The 14,702-nt window shown below is 39.4% G+C and overlaps 1 protein-coding gene across 6 annotated transcripts in view; it reads left to right on the forward strand.

Moving 5' to 3' along the window:
- Positions 1 to 14,702, forward strand: part of TJP1 (tight junction protein 1) — a 155,333-nt gene that overhangs the window by 110,671 nt on the left and 29,960 nt on the right. For all 6 annotated transcript variants that reach the window (XM_054272373.1, XM_054272370.1, XM_054272372.1 and 3 more), the window contains 7 exons: positions 3,587 to 3,643; positions 8,077 to 8,201; positions 8,417 to 8,519; positions 9,856 to 10,135; positions 10,700 to 10,803; positions 11,691 to 11,859; positions 12,218 to 12,362. In XM_054272373.1, coding sequence (XP_054128348.1) covers positions 3,587 to 3,643; positions 8,077 to 8,201; positions 8,417 to 8,519; positions 9,856 to 10,135; positions 10,700 to 10,803; positions 11,691 to 11,859; positions 12,218 to 12,362 — 983 coding nt within the window. The remainder of the gene's footprint in view (positions 1 to 3,586; positions 3,644 to 8,076; positions 8,202 to 8,416; positions 8,520 to 9,855; positions 10,136 to 10,699; positions 10,804 to 11,690; positions 11,860 to 12,217; positions 12,363 to 14,702) is intronic.

Raw genomic sequence — 14,702 nt, forward strand, 5'->3', positions numbered from 1 at the left:
ATGTTTACTTTGAAATGTTTATTTCTCAGGGCAATTCCAAAGATGAAAGAGTTGAACAAGACTGGATGTTTCCAAGATTTTGGGTAAATAAATTTCATAACTTCCATATTGATGAATTGCAATGTCATGTATGACTCTATCCTTCAAATAGTAATAAAACACCCAGCCCACAAACACATCCATTTCCCATATACAGAGCTAGGAATACTAATTGTCTCTAAAATGGTGTTTAGGATGAGCTTAAGGAAACTTTTCACTTTAATAAAGCAAAAGCATCAAATAAATCACTGGAGTCATGATACCATCATTCTTTCTGTTCTTTTTATTCTTAATATATGTGCTCAGTTCTGAGCTCCTCAGTACAAAAAAGACCAGGAGCTGCTGGAGAGGGCCTAGCATTGGCCACAAAGTTAATGAAGGGTCTGGAACATCTCTTATGAGGGAAAAACTGGATCTGTTTAGTCTGGAAAAGACAGAGGGACATCTCATTAATGCATATAAATAATCTCCCAGGCAGGTGCCAAGAGGATGGTGCCAGACTCTTCAGTGGTGCCCAGTGACAGGCTGAGGAGCAATGGCCATAAATTAAACACAAGAAGTTTCACCTCATCCTGGAAGAACTTCTTTGCTTGGAGTGGCAGAGCACTGGGAGAGCGGCCCAGGGAGGGTGTGGGGTCTCCCTCTCTGGAGACATTCCTGGGTCACCTGCTCCAGGTGACCCTGCCTTGCCAGGGGGGTTGGACTGGATCATCTCCAGAGGTCCCTTCCAGCCTTAAAAATAAAGTGGTTCTGTGTGATTCTGGGGTGTAAAGTCACTGGTAATGCAGATGTAGGAGTTTGTCCACTTGCATTTCAAAGGTATTAAAGGATCTCTGTTAAAATACTATAACTCTAAACTGGGGAATCATAATATTCTCCTTTATTCCTAGTTTCTGGGTGTTAAGATGTATATATTTCTCAGTTTCTGCTGAGTCACCTTGATTTTCCTTAAATTAGTGGTGGATAGCATGAAAAATAGAACACTTTGGGTATGGCCTAAGAGCAGCATCACAGCAGGGACCTCAGCTCATGGTAGCACAGGCTCATCCTTCTGCCTCAGTTGTCAGTGCTAAGTGGGGTGAGTACCTTCACAAGTCTTCTTCAAACTTCCCTTGGTCTTTTGTGAGTGAATGCAGTTCTTTACAGATAGAAATTAACTCAAGTAAGCAGTTTGTGTCAAAGCCAGCACTCACCTCAGACTGCCTTTGAACTGTTTTCACTGTTCTTGATTGGACTGTTTGGGCATGCAGAAAGAATGAAAATAGCATATTACTTGCTTTGCTGTGTAACTAATGGATATTTGATGTTTCCAAGTCTTGTGCATTTGAAATGGATGTATTAGTAAAATCCAGGGGAGGTGATAGCAATAGTGTGAACAAAGAAATGGAAAACAAAATGGAAAGACAGCTGCTGCAGAAAGGAGAAGGGCTTTAAAAATGCAGCCTCAGTCTGACTGAGCAGTGAGTGCCCTGTCCAGGTTTAGAAAGGCTGGCGAGTTTGTGAGGTGGTTTGGGGTTTTTTTTGACATTTGTCCTGGGTTTTTTATGAAGTAGTAAGTCTTCTCACAGTTCTTAGAAGCATGTTACATATGGAATTTGTTTTGTTTCTTACTCATGGCTTAGCTGTTATCTTGCCCTGCTCCAACTCTGGGTTTGCCAGTTCTCCTAGATGCAGTGGGAGCAGTGCTCAGCTGGTTAAACTGGGTTTTATCAGTTTGTGCCATTTCCAGAGCCAGGGTGTTGTTTGCCCTGTGCACCGAGCTGCGGCAGGGAGGCACAAGGACTCAGAGCCATGGAAATCATGGAAATCAGCACCCTGAGCCAGGGAGCTGGGGCTGTGCTGCTGCCAGGCCAGGCACAGAGAATGAGCAGGGTTAGCTTCTCTTGGTCATTGCAGGTAAAAATCAGGCTGCCTGTTTCAATTGCCGTGTAAATGACACCTGTATTGGATTCCTGTTGCACCTTCTTCTGAACAGGAGCTACTTAGAGCTTCTTGCTGTGGAAGTTTACTTGCAGAGATGAGTCTTCACTTGTTGATGAGATGTTTAGCCTGAAAAGCTCTTGCCAAAACTAAGACAGAATGAGAACATCAGAAATAAGGAAGAAAATCAGTATTCCTTGACCGTTTAGCAAGCAAAACATTCTGTTTTGTTTCAGCGATGGCTTTGTGTGTGGAAATGGTTGCTGGTTTTGTATATATTTGGTCTGCGTTTAAAAAGCTGGAGAGAAATCATTTAATTCTGGGGTAGGGTTTAATCAATTTATAATGCAAAGGAGCAACATTTGGTACTGAATTGAGGAGAATTACAGCTGTTTGGATTAAATATGTCAGTTAAGTTGCAACAGCACTTTCAGGAGAAATGAACCCTGAAAGAGAAATGAGCAGTAATGTGGCACATCCTGACCCTTGAAATTCAAGCACAAAATGCAGAAAAAAAATTGCAGAGCTTTTTTGGCATTATGAGAAGAACTTGCTTTTTGAACCCAGTTGCAAGTTCTGATGTTCTGAAGTTGGATAAAGTTTTCAGAGGTGTTGTTTGTGAGAGTAAGCACTCCTACTGCTGTTCCTTGTGATACAGGACCGGATTAAAAGTTTGGAGTACTTTTTGTTGTAGTGACTGAGTTACTGTAACTGAAACAAAGGGAGATCAAAGTAGATTTTAAAGAAACCAACACCTCCATGTTGCAGGAATGTTTGTGTTCTGATTCTGTTCTTTAATTAGTGGATTGCATACTTATGAGGGGGGTGGGTATGGAGCAAAACACTGGACACTCCCTCTGGAAAGGTAGAAAATGCAGCAGCAGCAGGATGTTCTCTATGTATTTCCTGCTGCCTTCCTGCCTGTTTCCAGGCCCTGGGCTCTGCTGGGTTTTCCTCCCTCTTGCTATTTTGTCCTTTCCAAATGTTTGCTTGTCCTGGCACACTAAGTAGTGCTCTTTCAAGCAGAAATGCAGGTATGTCAATATTGTCATAGTGTTACTGTTTAATCTAGTTACCTTAGAGAGGACCTTGTAATTTCTGCAGTGCTACTGTTCACCAAAATAATTAGCCTACACTAAACTGCAGTCCATTACATTTGACCTGTGTGCTTAATACAGTAGCACAGGCACTGTAATCTGTAGCTGGGTGTTCATGAATTAGTGGTAATTGGCACACAGTTAAAACAAGCAAAAGGAGAGTGTAAGTATAAATGTTAGAATATATAAATACAGCTGAATGGACTACCTACATCTACTACAATCTAAATGAGCAACCAAGAGAGCCTATATCACAAATGCTGCTTGTAATCCTTCCCTTGAAACTTTATAACTTCAAGCTCTGTAATCTATTTTGCCTATTTTCCCCCCACCCCCTTCCACAGGAGCACAGGAAGTTCAGCTGTGACATATAAAGGCAGGAAATGTGTAATGAATGAGCCAGGCCAACTTCTTCTGTAGCTATTCTATATGAATATTAATGTTACTTTTGAATGTAAGCTTCTGCTTGGGGTATTACACAGCTATTGAAAGTGAAGTCTAATCTTTGGGGTTTTGTTTTTTCTCCTTAGAGCACAACAATGGAAGAAACAGCTATATGGGAACAACACACGGTGACTCTTCACAGGGTGAGTTCATACAATTGCCTGTGTGCGCCTAACGCAGGATACTGGTAGTTTTTGAAAACAATAGGAAAAAGCCAGATGTCAGGAAGTAAAAGGAGAGGAAACTGTCATATTCCCTTGTTTAAATTTAGAAGTGTTGTAAAAGCTCCATGTGATAGCTCTGTTTGTTTGTTGGGTTTCAGAGATAAGCCTGCCTACGAATAAGCATGCTGGAAACAAAGCTTTAGATTACATCTGTACCAACTGAAGGGAGGCAGAAATCTGTGTTCATTCATGGCACTGCTGTAACTGTGTGTGAAAGTTCTCAAACTTTATTTGCAGGGACATAAAGCAATGTAGTTGCATATAAATAAATGTATTCAAAACTGCCCTATTTGCTTGCCACTTTAAGTGGCTGGAAGTTGTAGTTCTGGGTGGTCAGAATGGGCACCCTGCACAAAGGAATGTGTGCTGGGAGCCAGTGAATAGCAAAACTGATTTTGCATTTAGCCTGACTCCTCTTGTTTGAGTTACTCCTGAATGAAATGGAGGTCTGGTGCAGCTATCATGAAGCTGTACAAGAGATTAAGGAAGGAATTAATTGCATAGGAAAGGTCAGAGCAGGGTGGGATGCCACTTCTGGCAGCAAGTTAGTATTAAAGCAGCCACAGAATCATGGTCCAAATGCTGTGTTCATCACAAAAAACAGAGAGATGTGCAAGTGTTTCCTCAGGGGGGCAAGTTATACCGTTTGCCTTCAGTTCATCATAGAACAAAGGCATTTTAAAATTGTGCCTTTGGTGGGATGAATGGACCTTGGACAAAAATGCGTGTAGGGCAGCTGGGCAGATAAAATGTTAATTCTCTGTCAGACCTGCTAGCTGTTGATACTAAATGCTTTAGTGTTTTTGATTCAATGTAACTGTTTGGGCAGGTGCCCTTTTGTGAAGGGAACAGTTACACTCGGTGTGACCCAAAGGCTGACAAAGTATCCCATCTCGGGCTGTGGCCACATGGAAAGGAAAGTATAAGTAAAAATGGAAATGTGTAGTGATGCTTATCTAGGCTACTCTTTAAGCTTCCAGCAGTTTTTAGGTCAACAAGTTTTTGAGCAAGAAGTGTTATTTCTATATATAATTAATTACCCCTTATGTTTTCATCTTGAAGCTGTCCAGTCATCCCTGTAATCTCTATAAACTTCATTTTTTTGTTCATATTACTGATAAAATCAATAGTGCTTTATAGTCAAAACCAAACAAAAAATGCCATAGTAATACAAGGTTGGCTCGAAGGCTTGGTGATAGCTTATTTTCTCTTGAAGGGGACGTTTTCCTGGTCAATTGGAGCAGTAATGTCAGTGACACCAGAAGTGAGACATTTAGTCCATGCACAAAGAAATAAGGAAATGCTGCACTATGGTGTTACCTTGAACAAAATTTTAAATAACTGGTGGGATCCAGAGATCTTGGTTTTGGTTGCACTTGCAGGATAGTCAGAAGTTCTTTTAGAGCATTGATGTGAAAGTATGATTTGATTATAATTTTGGTTATGATCTTTTATGTGTCAAAATTCTGCCAACTCATCTGGCATGACTGTTTTGTTACCTGACTAAGTAGCTCTTAATTAGGTGTTGAAAGCTGATGATATGTACTGTAATAACTTCAATAGCATTAATTTAGTCAGTTAAAAACAAACAGTTATTTCAATCTGCCAGATAACAAAACCAAACCCCTTACGCTAATATTTAACAAATATGTGCTTAGAATTATCCTTAACACTGGGAAGAGGTTTACTGGTGAATTCCAAGACTACTGTCAAAAGACTCGTTAGAAGGTCTTTTGGGAAGTAGAGGCTGGAATTTTTCACCATGATTTTTTGTTGCCTTTCTTTACCACCCTTCCAGTTTCCGGGAGTGACTGCTACTGAACTCTTAAGAGATTGAGCCAGGCTCAGATTCAGCTAAAATTTATTTGGTAGCTACAGTTTATCTTTTATTGAGAGGGCTTCTGGGTTTATATACCTAATTGCAAAGTACTTGAAGGAGGAACCATGTAGTTTGTATATCACATGGGTTTTTTCCTACTTGGAGCTAAGTTCTGTGAGTCTGTGGTAGATGTGTGTCCTTCCCCCAAAGCACAGACACCAGCTATGTACCTACCTTTAGCCTGTCCCACACTGCATTCCTGTGGGAAAGTAGAATAGTTCAGCTTTTTTTTTTTGTGGTTTTTTTTTTTTTCTACAACATCTGACAGGTGAAATTCTGATACAAGGATTTATTTAATGTACTTTTACTTAAGGTACATGTTAGTATCTTGTATAATCTGTAGTGATCAACATCTTGCTATGTCCAGACATGTCTAGGAGCTAGGCTCAGCACTTCTGATAGTCAGTTGTCTCTCAAGATGATGATAGGCAGCAGGATAAAATGGAAAGTAGGTAGGCTCATTTTTACTAGAAGGCTTCTTATGTGACCACTTAAATTTTCAGAAGCATTTAGGATTTGATTTTTGAGTTGAGAGTGTTTCTGAAGACATTGATTTATTTTATTAGAAATTCTTTATCTGACTTGTAGGCCCTTTTAGCTGTCTGTGTATGAGACTGCATTGTTTCAGGGCTTCTGGAAGAGAACATCAAAGTATGAAATGTAGTCATCTCTATACTGGTGATTTGATTTGCAAATCTACTTTTAAAAGTAGTATGACAAGCAGCAAGATAAGGTTGCCAGTGAGTTTCTGCTTCCCTTAACCTGATGTCTGTATTCCTTACCATAAGTGGAGAATTCTAAAAACATTTTTGTTTATGGTGAAGGAAAGATAATATTTTGATGGAGTTTGACATAAATGTCTTTGCTATTATCTCTTTTCTCCCTTTCCTTCCCCACCCAAATATGGTGCAAACTAAGTTCTGGTTTTTAAAGTAATGGAAAACTAAAAGTAGGAGTGTCATGAGAGGGAAAATATTACTGTTTTGGAAGGTTTTTTAGTAACATATTTGTGTAGGCTATTATATAGTCTCTTTGACTTTAAAAAATAAAACTTAAAAGACCCTCAGCTCTGGTCACAAGTGGACATTTCAGATCCTCCTTCATGGCACCAAGTTTCACTTAATTCTTGCATCCCAGCCCTGATTTCTGCTTGATCTGTGTGGGATGTATTTTGAAAATAAGTCCATTCATCCTCTAATGAATGAAAATGGATGTAAAAGAAGCAGTGAGGTGTCCCCTTCCCATGTCCCCCACACTTAGATCAACTTCCTTCTTGGCAAAGTATGGACTAACTGCTTCTGAACAGCGAATCTCTATATCTGTGTTTTAGTTCTGTTCCTATTCACTGCTTACAGGCAAGTCTGAAGCATCTTTTTATGACCTCTGTTTTGGGAGGAAATAGGGAACAGGTTGGTTTTGGGCAGTAATTAATGTCCAAAAAGCTGAACATCATGTGTCTTGCAGCCAGATGCAGACTGCCATGTTGCCTCTGCTGTCACAGTAAGGTTATGAAACTCCTTGCTGAAGCTGGGTCATGTTTGTTAGAAGTCAGAAAAAGAGAAGGTGAAGTCTGCCAGCACAAAGTGTGTGCTCTGTGAAATAGAGGGGTGAGATTGACCCAAATCTGATATTTTCCATCCAGTGACTGCATTTTGTGTAGTTGAAAATTGCAGAATAAATTCTTGAGTAAAATACAGCATTTAAATGGTAATATCCTCAAAATGTTTTCTGGGCAATGGTAAAAGAGCTGGATGGTTTGCAGATCAGTTATATTTAGAAAGCTTATTTCCCACCCTTGCTGCTTCCAGGCAGAAATGTAAGCATCATTGTTGTATCTTGAAATATCTAACAGGAATAACTTTTCAGAGGCATTGACCTTGCTGTAGTGGCAGGTCACCCTAGAGGGAAAAGATTGAAGCAAATTACTTTTGTTAAGATGCAGATGATTTGCAAGTGCTGACAAGGTTTTGATGTATTTAATGGTACAAGTGATCTTGGTATTATTCGTAGGAACTGAGCCTGCAGTCATACTCCTGTGTGCTGCAGTCCTGTCAGCTCCTGAGCTGCTGAGGTCGAGCTGGGTAAATTCCATAATGGGAAAACTCAAAGAAAGTGTTGCAGGAAATGATATAGGGCTTGAGTCAGAGTTGCAGCTCAATGCAATGGTTTGTTGTGCTTACTGAAGATTGAGGTCTTGCTGATGACCTCCTAAGGTCCAGGCCATAAAAATGAAATGAGAACTCTAATCTCTTGGAAGAGACTGGGTAGTTACTCCAAAACTCTCTGCATTCTAAAAGGGTTTCTTTTTAATCTATCTCCTGTTACTGGATTGCATAGCATTGATTGGTTCATTGATCCTGCCTTCTTTCAAAGACTTGTATTGATCTCATGGGATGTTTTTGTGTTTGGTATGGGAATGCAAATTGTGACCATTAGATACGGGAAAGTAAAAGTATTTCTCTTGTTTTTATAGGCCCCTGGATTTGGATTTGGTATTGCAATATCTGGAGGAAGAGATAATCCTCATTTTCAGAGTGGTGAGACATCAATAGTTATTTCTGATGTGCTGAAAGGAGGCCCAGCAGAAGGACTGCTTCAGTAAGTGCCAAACTGTACCTGGGTGCTGATTCAGGGGCATTCATCTTTGTAAGTAGTAGCTTAACCTCCCAATTGTTTTGGTCTCAAGTTGTCTGTCTGTAACTGTTGGAGTAGTAGGTTTGTAATGCAGGCAGTTTGCTTGGGGGCACCTATTCACCAATATTTTCTTTTTGGCATAAAGTATTTATAGTGTGTCTTGTGATGTTTTTCATTAGAGAAAATGACCGTGTTGCAATGGTTAATGGAGTTTCAATGGATAATGTGGAGCATGCGTTTGCTGTTCAGCAGCTGAGGAAAAGTGGGAAGAATGCCAAAATTGTAAGTGAATGTCCTGAAGATTTAAAGTTCCATAGTCATAGAGCAAAAGTGAAATAGTGTGCCATGAAATTCAGGCATGATGCAAGGTACTTGAATAACACCTGTGTGGTGTGTCAGGTTAAGTGATGATCGTGGTATGTTTTTCAAGTGGGTCGCTCAAAATGTTTTTCAAATGTGAAGAATGATGGTTGCATAGTGTGGCACAGGATAATTCAGACTCCTTTTCTTTATGATAAAGTTCTCAGATTGCCAAATTGTGGCAAGTCAGCTTTGTTTAATATTTGTTTACTTTGTTGGATACACTTTTACTGAGTTTTTCAAAGGCTGGTGTATGCTAAAGGACAAGCTGTTCAGGCACTAACAGTTCTTTTTGTGCTCAGTAAACACTTTGCCAAAAAAAAGTATAATTACTTTAATTCCTATAATTTTGTAGGCTTATTTTAAGTGGTTGGTTTTTGAACTTTTGCAAAACAGAAAAGGGTCATCACCAAAGGGTAGTAGTCCAGCTTTCTGTAGAAGTTTGGGGGTTACGTTACAAAAAAATAGACTAAAAAATGCACAATGTTTAGAAGTTGCTTAATTAATGAAAACAGACTTCTAGCTCTTGTAGAAAAGCTTTTCTGCTGACACATTTTTAGTGCATTTATGTGCTTTAATGCAGTTGCAAAGAAAGTGTGATGTTTTGCATTTGTAGATTTGGCAGCAGTTCTTTAAAGCTTACAGAAAGCAATGTGTGGCAAGCTGTGCAGGGCTTTCAGTATCTTAAATATTTGGTGTGTGGATTTAGGTTAAAAGAAGATAATTAATGAAAACTTTATGGTAGAACTTGGTTTTGTTCTGCAATACATAGCAAATAAATCTCTGAACAAGGCTGGCTCATATTCTGGAACCAGCTGTCTCTGTTGTACAAACCAACTTTGAACTTCCAGAGCGACTGCTCCCCTTCCTCCATGTCTTGCATAAACATTTTTTTGGAAGACTGGGAGACTTCAAAGTTGAGGAGAATCACTGTCAATAGCATACTGAGTATGCACTAGATTACATGTTAGCAAGAAAGGGTTTTAGCAGTGCCCAGAACTGATTTTGTGGTTTTAAGCAAAGAGAGGGCGTTCGAATATGCAACTCTTAAGACAGAATATGGTGTAAAACAGGTTTCTAATAATCTGTATTGATAATAAGAATTAATTGGATATAACTTTTTAATAAGGATGCAACAATTCAGAGCATTCACCAATACATCTGCATGTTGTGAATGCTGGGATTAGCTTGGCTTCTGACATTAGTGCCACCATTAGCATTCCACAGCCAGAGGCTGATTGCTGCTGTTGGGTTGCAGACTATCCGAAGGATGAAGAAGATTCAGATCCCAGTGACTCGAGCAGAGCCTGACCCGGTGTCTGAGAACGAGGACGACAGCTACGACGAGGAGATCCGCGACCCCCGCAGCAGCCGCGGCGGCCCCAGCGCCGGCAGGAGGCACGAGAAGAGCTGGGTCAGGGAGCGCAGCGCCAGCAGGGACAGGAGCTTGTCTCCCAGGTCAGACAGGAGGTCTGTCACCTCCAGCCAGCCTGCCAAGCCCACCAAAGTCACACTGGTGAAATCCAGGAAAAATGAAGGTAACTTGGGTGTGCATCTCTGGCTAAAACTTTTACTGCTTTCCTCAGTGTTGTGTTAAAGGCTGTGTGGGCTGAATGAACAGTGCTGTGACCAGTTTGTCCATTTTACCAGTAGCTGGCTGAAAACTTAAAAAGTGCTATTCTATTTCTGATTCTATTTTCCTATTCCAAAATCTGTGTGCTTAGTTAAAGGTGAAGTACTATATAGTGTAAATAATTTCCAGCTGCAGCCAACATCTGGTAGTCAGCAGCTACATACCTACACTTTAGCTGAGTCTTTGTTTGGGTGTCCAAACAAGCTGGGTGTCTTGTTTGGAAGAAGAAAAATTGTAGGTAGCACCTCAGTTAAGCTGTCGAACTACAGCTCTGATTATAGGCAGTGTTAGAAAAAGAGACTGATATAAAGGTAAAGCTGTGACATATCCTGTTACAGCCCATTGTGTGCCAGCTTCACTCTCCCCTTTGTGTTGCCTGTGTAAATGCTATACAAATCAGTGTTGTAAATCTCCAGATACCTCCCTCTTTTCTACTGTAACTTCATCACTTTTTTCTTTTATTATGTAGAATATGGTCTGCGGCTGGCAAGTCACATATTTGTGAAAGAAATATCACAGGATAGCCTGGCAGCAAGAGATGGCAATATCCAGGAAGGAGATGTTGTACTGAAGGTACAGTGTGTATGGTGGTGATGGTTGTTCAAAGGCAAAACTCACTGATACAACTCTGCCTAGAATTGGCTATGCCAGTAACATGATTATAGTTAATAGAAGATGTGTCACTTTTCATTAAATTATTTCATAGATCAAATTTAATATGAATCAACTTCTCTAAGAAAACTAAAATTACTAAGCCTTTTTGGTATTATTCCCAAAGTGTAATTCAGACAAATAATGCCTACTGTAAATACATAATAAAGACTATTGGAAAAGTATTGAAGCTTTGCTTAGTTATAAGTAAAATGTTGTGGAACTGTGCTATTGTACAGCACTTGAACTTGCCTTGAGGTTAATTTTTTTGTTTGGTTGGTTTTTTAGTGAAATAAATGTACCCAGGGGTTAATTTTTTGTGCCCCACCCCTGGTGGTGTCCAAGGCAAGTGGATGGGGCTTTAAGGATCCTGGTCTAGTGGGAGGTGTCCCTGCCCATGCCAAGGTGGTTGGAACTGGATGATCTTTGAGGTCTCTTCCAACTGAGGCTATTCTATGATTTTAATTCATATTAACAATTTTTATTTCAAGATAGTGCTGTGGATATATTGGTGCAGAAAAATGGACCAATCTTTGCTCTGAGGATAGCAGTGCTGCTTCAAAAAATATAACTAATCTTTTACAAGTTTTGTATTAGTGCTAGATGCTTTAACTTTGAAAGTTGAAAATAATTTTATATTATGCAATATTTTGGATGAGTCCAATGGTCTTCCATTGTATTGTAGTAATTTGATAAATATTTTAACTACTTCCAAATATCATCAGATAGAACACCTCTGTTTTTGCTGGTGATTCACTGGGATTTTTTTAGTAAGTTTATATCTGTTCTTTTTTCCTGCTCTCTTCCAGATAAACGGCACAGTGACGGAAAATATGTCCTTAGCAGATGCCAAAACATTAATAGAAAGGTCAAAAGGCAAATTGAAGATGGTTGTTCAGAGAGATGAACGAGCCACACTGTTGAATGTCCCTGATCTTTCTGACAGTATTCATTCTGCTAATGCTTCAGAAAGAGATGGTGAGTATAAAAACTTGATTTCTAAAGAGGAAAGAACTCCCTGTGTTGTCAAGATCTGAAATACCTAAGTGGGATGAGAGGGTGGGGAGGAGAAGAGTTAGGAGTAAGACTGTAATATGGGTAAATTTTTGTTTGAATGTGATTGAAATCCACTCCTTCAAAAATGGTGGAGAAAAAGTTACAATCCCTGTTCTTGTGGCTGTTCTTACAGGAATATTAAGTTTGGTTTTCGTGTACTAATAAGCATAGATTTAACATCTTCATAAAAATTCTCTGCAAAAGCTTATTCCCATTTAAGCAGGTCATGCCACCATTTAAATTACGGTCATTTCATGAAAAAACAACTTTTATTTAACAGACATTTCAGAAATTCAGTCGCTGGCATCAGATCATTCCAACCGATCACATGACAGGCCCCGCCGCAGTCGTTCACGATCTCCTGACCAGAGGTCAGAGCCTTCAGACCATTCCAGACATTCTCCACAGCAGCCCAGCAACGGCAGGTGATGGCAGCATTGTATTATTTTTAAATCAACTATTTAATGTAACATATAAGTTATAGGAGTGCTTGGATTTATAAGCTGTAACAAATGCAAAGCAGAACTATGGAGGCAGTAATATGACATTCTTTGTCTCTAGAGATGCAGATTGTAATGATCTGAATATTTTAGACTTGAGGAGAAACTGAGCCTTTCTTTAGTGTTACATCTTCTTTAAACATAATCATAGAGCATGGTTGTATGAATGACAATATAAGTTTGATAGCAATATATGTTACTCAATAATGTGTAGTTGTATTTTGGTTTTAGAAAGCAGTTAGCTGCAAGTAGATTTGAGATGACCTGTAGCACAGTTCTGTTGCATGTCCAGCCTGGGTAAACTTGCTGAAATCTTGCTTTGTTTAGGCATGGGGTTGTCTTATGTTTCTGAATACATTTAGTTCCTGCAAAACAAGGTGTATTTCACAACAGGTTTAGCTTTTGCACTCTATTATTAATATTTGAACTTGGTAATGGAACATTAATTATCATTCTTTAGTACACAAGTCTAATTTGATATGAATTCAGAGAGAAGTGATGTACTATATGGTTTGGAGTTTTTTCTCCTGAAATATGAAACTTTAGCCCTGAATAACAGATCTGCCCAGTTTTGCATTTCCACAGTTTGGAAATAGACGTTCTAATTTACTGAAATAGCGTTTCAGTGTTGAATTTCAAATTCTATTAAATATTTGAATGAGAAAAATTTCTTTTTTGACTGCTCATAATAAGATGGAGCAGAAATTAGAATTGATCTGTACAAATTTCAAATTCAGAGCCTCTATCTGAATATTTTTAGATGCTGTTCAAAAACTCTGAAAAACCAAATTGCAGCTGGCTATTTCATTAAAGATATGCCCGATTGCTTATTAATAAAATTGGTTTGCCCAAGGGGAAAATAACATACCTTCAAGGCTTTTAGAGTCTTTTAAAGATCAATACAACAGGAAGAGAGATTGTACCTGCACGTACACCTGCTTGGGGTTATGGGTTACAGACATTTTTGCTTTTCTTATGTGTGCATTGTTCAGAGGGACCACAAGGCATGAAAGCTTGTTTTCAGGTAGGAACCACATTCATTGAAAACACTTGAAAGCAGGGTCCCAGAGGCAGGGCTTTGATTGTGAAGGTTGTGAGATCTCTGCCATATTTCCAAACTGTTTGTCTTGACATGCATTTCTAGTACAGCCTGATAGAGCTTGAGAAGAGAGGAATCAAAAAAAAAACCTGATAGAACTATGACTGCCTTAGCCTAGTGTTAGTGCTTTCCTGTCCTATTGCAGAGGCTTAGGTAGATGGTCACTTCCTCCCTGTAGACCAAACTGTGTAAGAACCAAACCTTCCCTGAGAGGGAACTTTGAAGTTATCTCAGCTCTGAATGCATCCGTTACATCTTCTGTACGAGCAAGAGCTGCTTTGGCATGGCTTGACTTCCTTTGCAACATGTCCCTTTCAAGATCAGAAAATCTGGGCCCTGAGCCATGTGAGGAAAAACATGTTGAGAGCAACTTCTCTTTGAAATGGTTGTTTGTGCAAATTTAAATCTACTGTGAGATCAAATTAGTTGTTAACTCCTTACTCTTTTTTGGATTTGCTGGAAAATCTGGAGGAAGAAAAAGGCTTGAGAAAGGGCTGAGAAAGAAATGTGCAAGAAGTCTTCCAAGTGAGCTTAAGGAGGATGTTAAAAATGTATTGAAGATAATGAGTCTTTATTTAGCCACTGTTCTGCCAAGTGTTTGTATGTTAATGAGGAGGGGAGTTCCAGGGGAATCCTCTTAGTCCTTGAGTACAGACTGACATTTCTTGGTTTGCACTAGAGTACAGAAATCTGCTAACAGATCTGCCTCAGTATTGCTTTGGGGTCTGGCAGGGTCTTCAGTGTTGTCCACCTTCCAGTATTCCTCACTGGTATGTACAGCAGGCTGCTTGCAATGTTCCTGGATATAGGGTTTCCAGAATAATTGCTGTTTGATCATTCTGTAAAGCATTAAATAGTGCTGCGGTTTTCTTTAGTCTAAAGAAAGTTCACAGATGTCTCTTGAACAGTCTTTAAAAACTCAAATTCTAAAACATTTTTCTTTACTTACTCACAGAAAGAGCTAATTTTGCTTTCTATAATCTATGAAGAATTGTACTTAAAAAGTTAGAATGAGCAAAAGAGGTCTCTGTAGCTAAGCTGGAGACTCCCCCAGGACTAGTAGCACACATCCTTTCTTGGCTATCTGCTCTTACTGCTGGCACTGAGCAGCTGTTGAACTGGGCAAGCTTTTGGTGTGACCGATCCTACGGACTGGCATTTAAAGC

Source organism: Melozone crissalis, unplaced genomic scaffold, assembly GCF_028551555.1.
Source record: "Melozone crissalis strain CALT ecotype California unplaced genomic scaffold, PUWL_Pcris_2 ptg000014l_1, whole genome shotgun sequence".
NCBI classification, from domain to species: domain Eukaryota; kingdom Metazoa; phylum Chordata; class Aves; order Passeriformes; family Passerellidae; genus Melozone; species Melozone crissalis.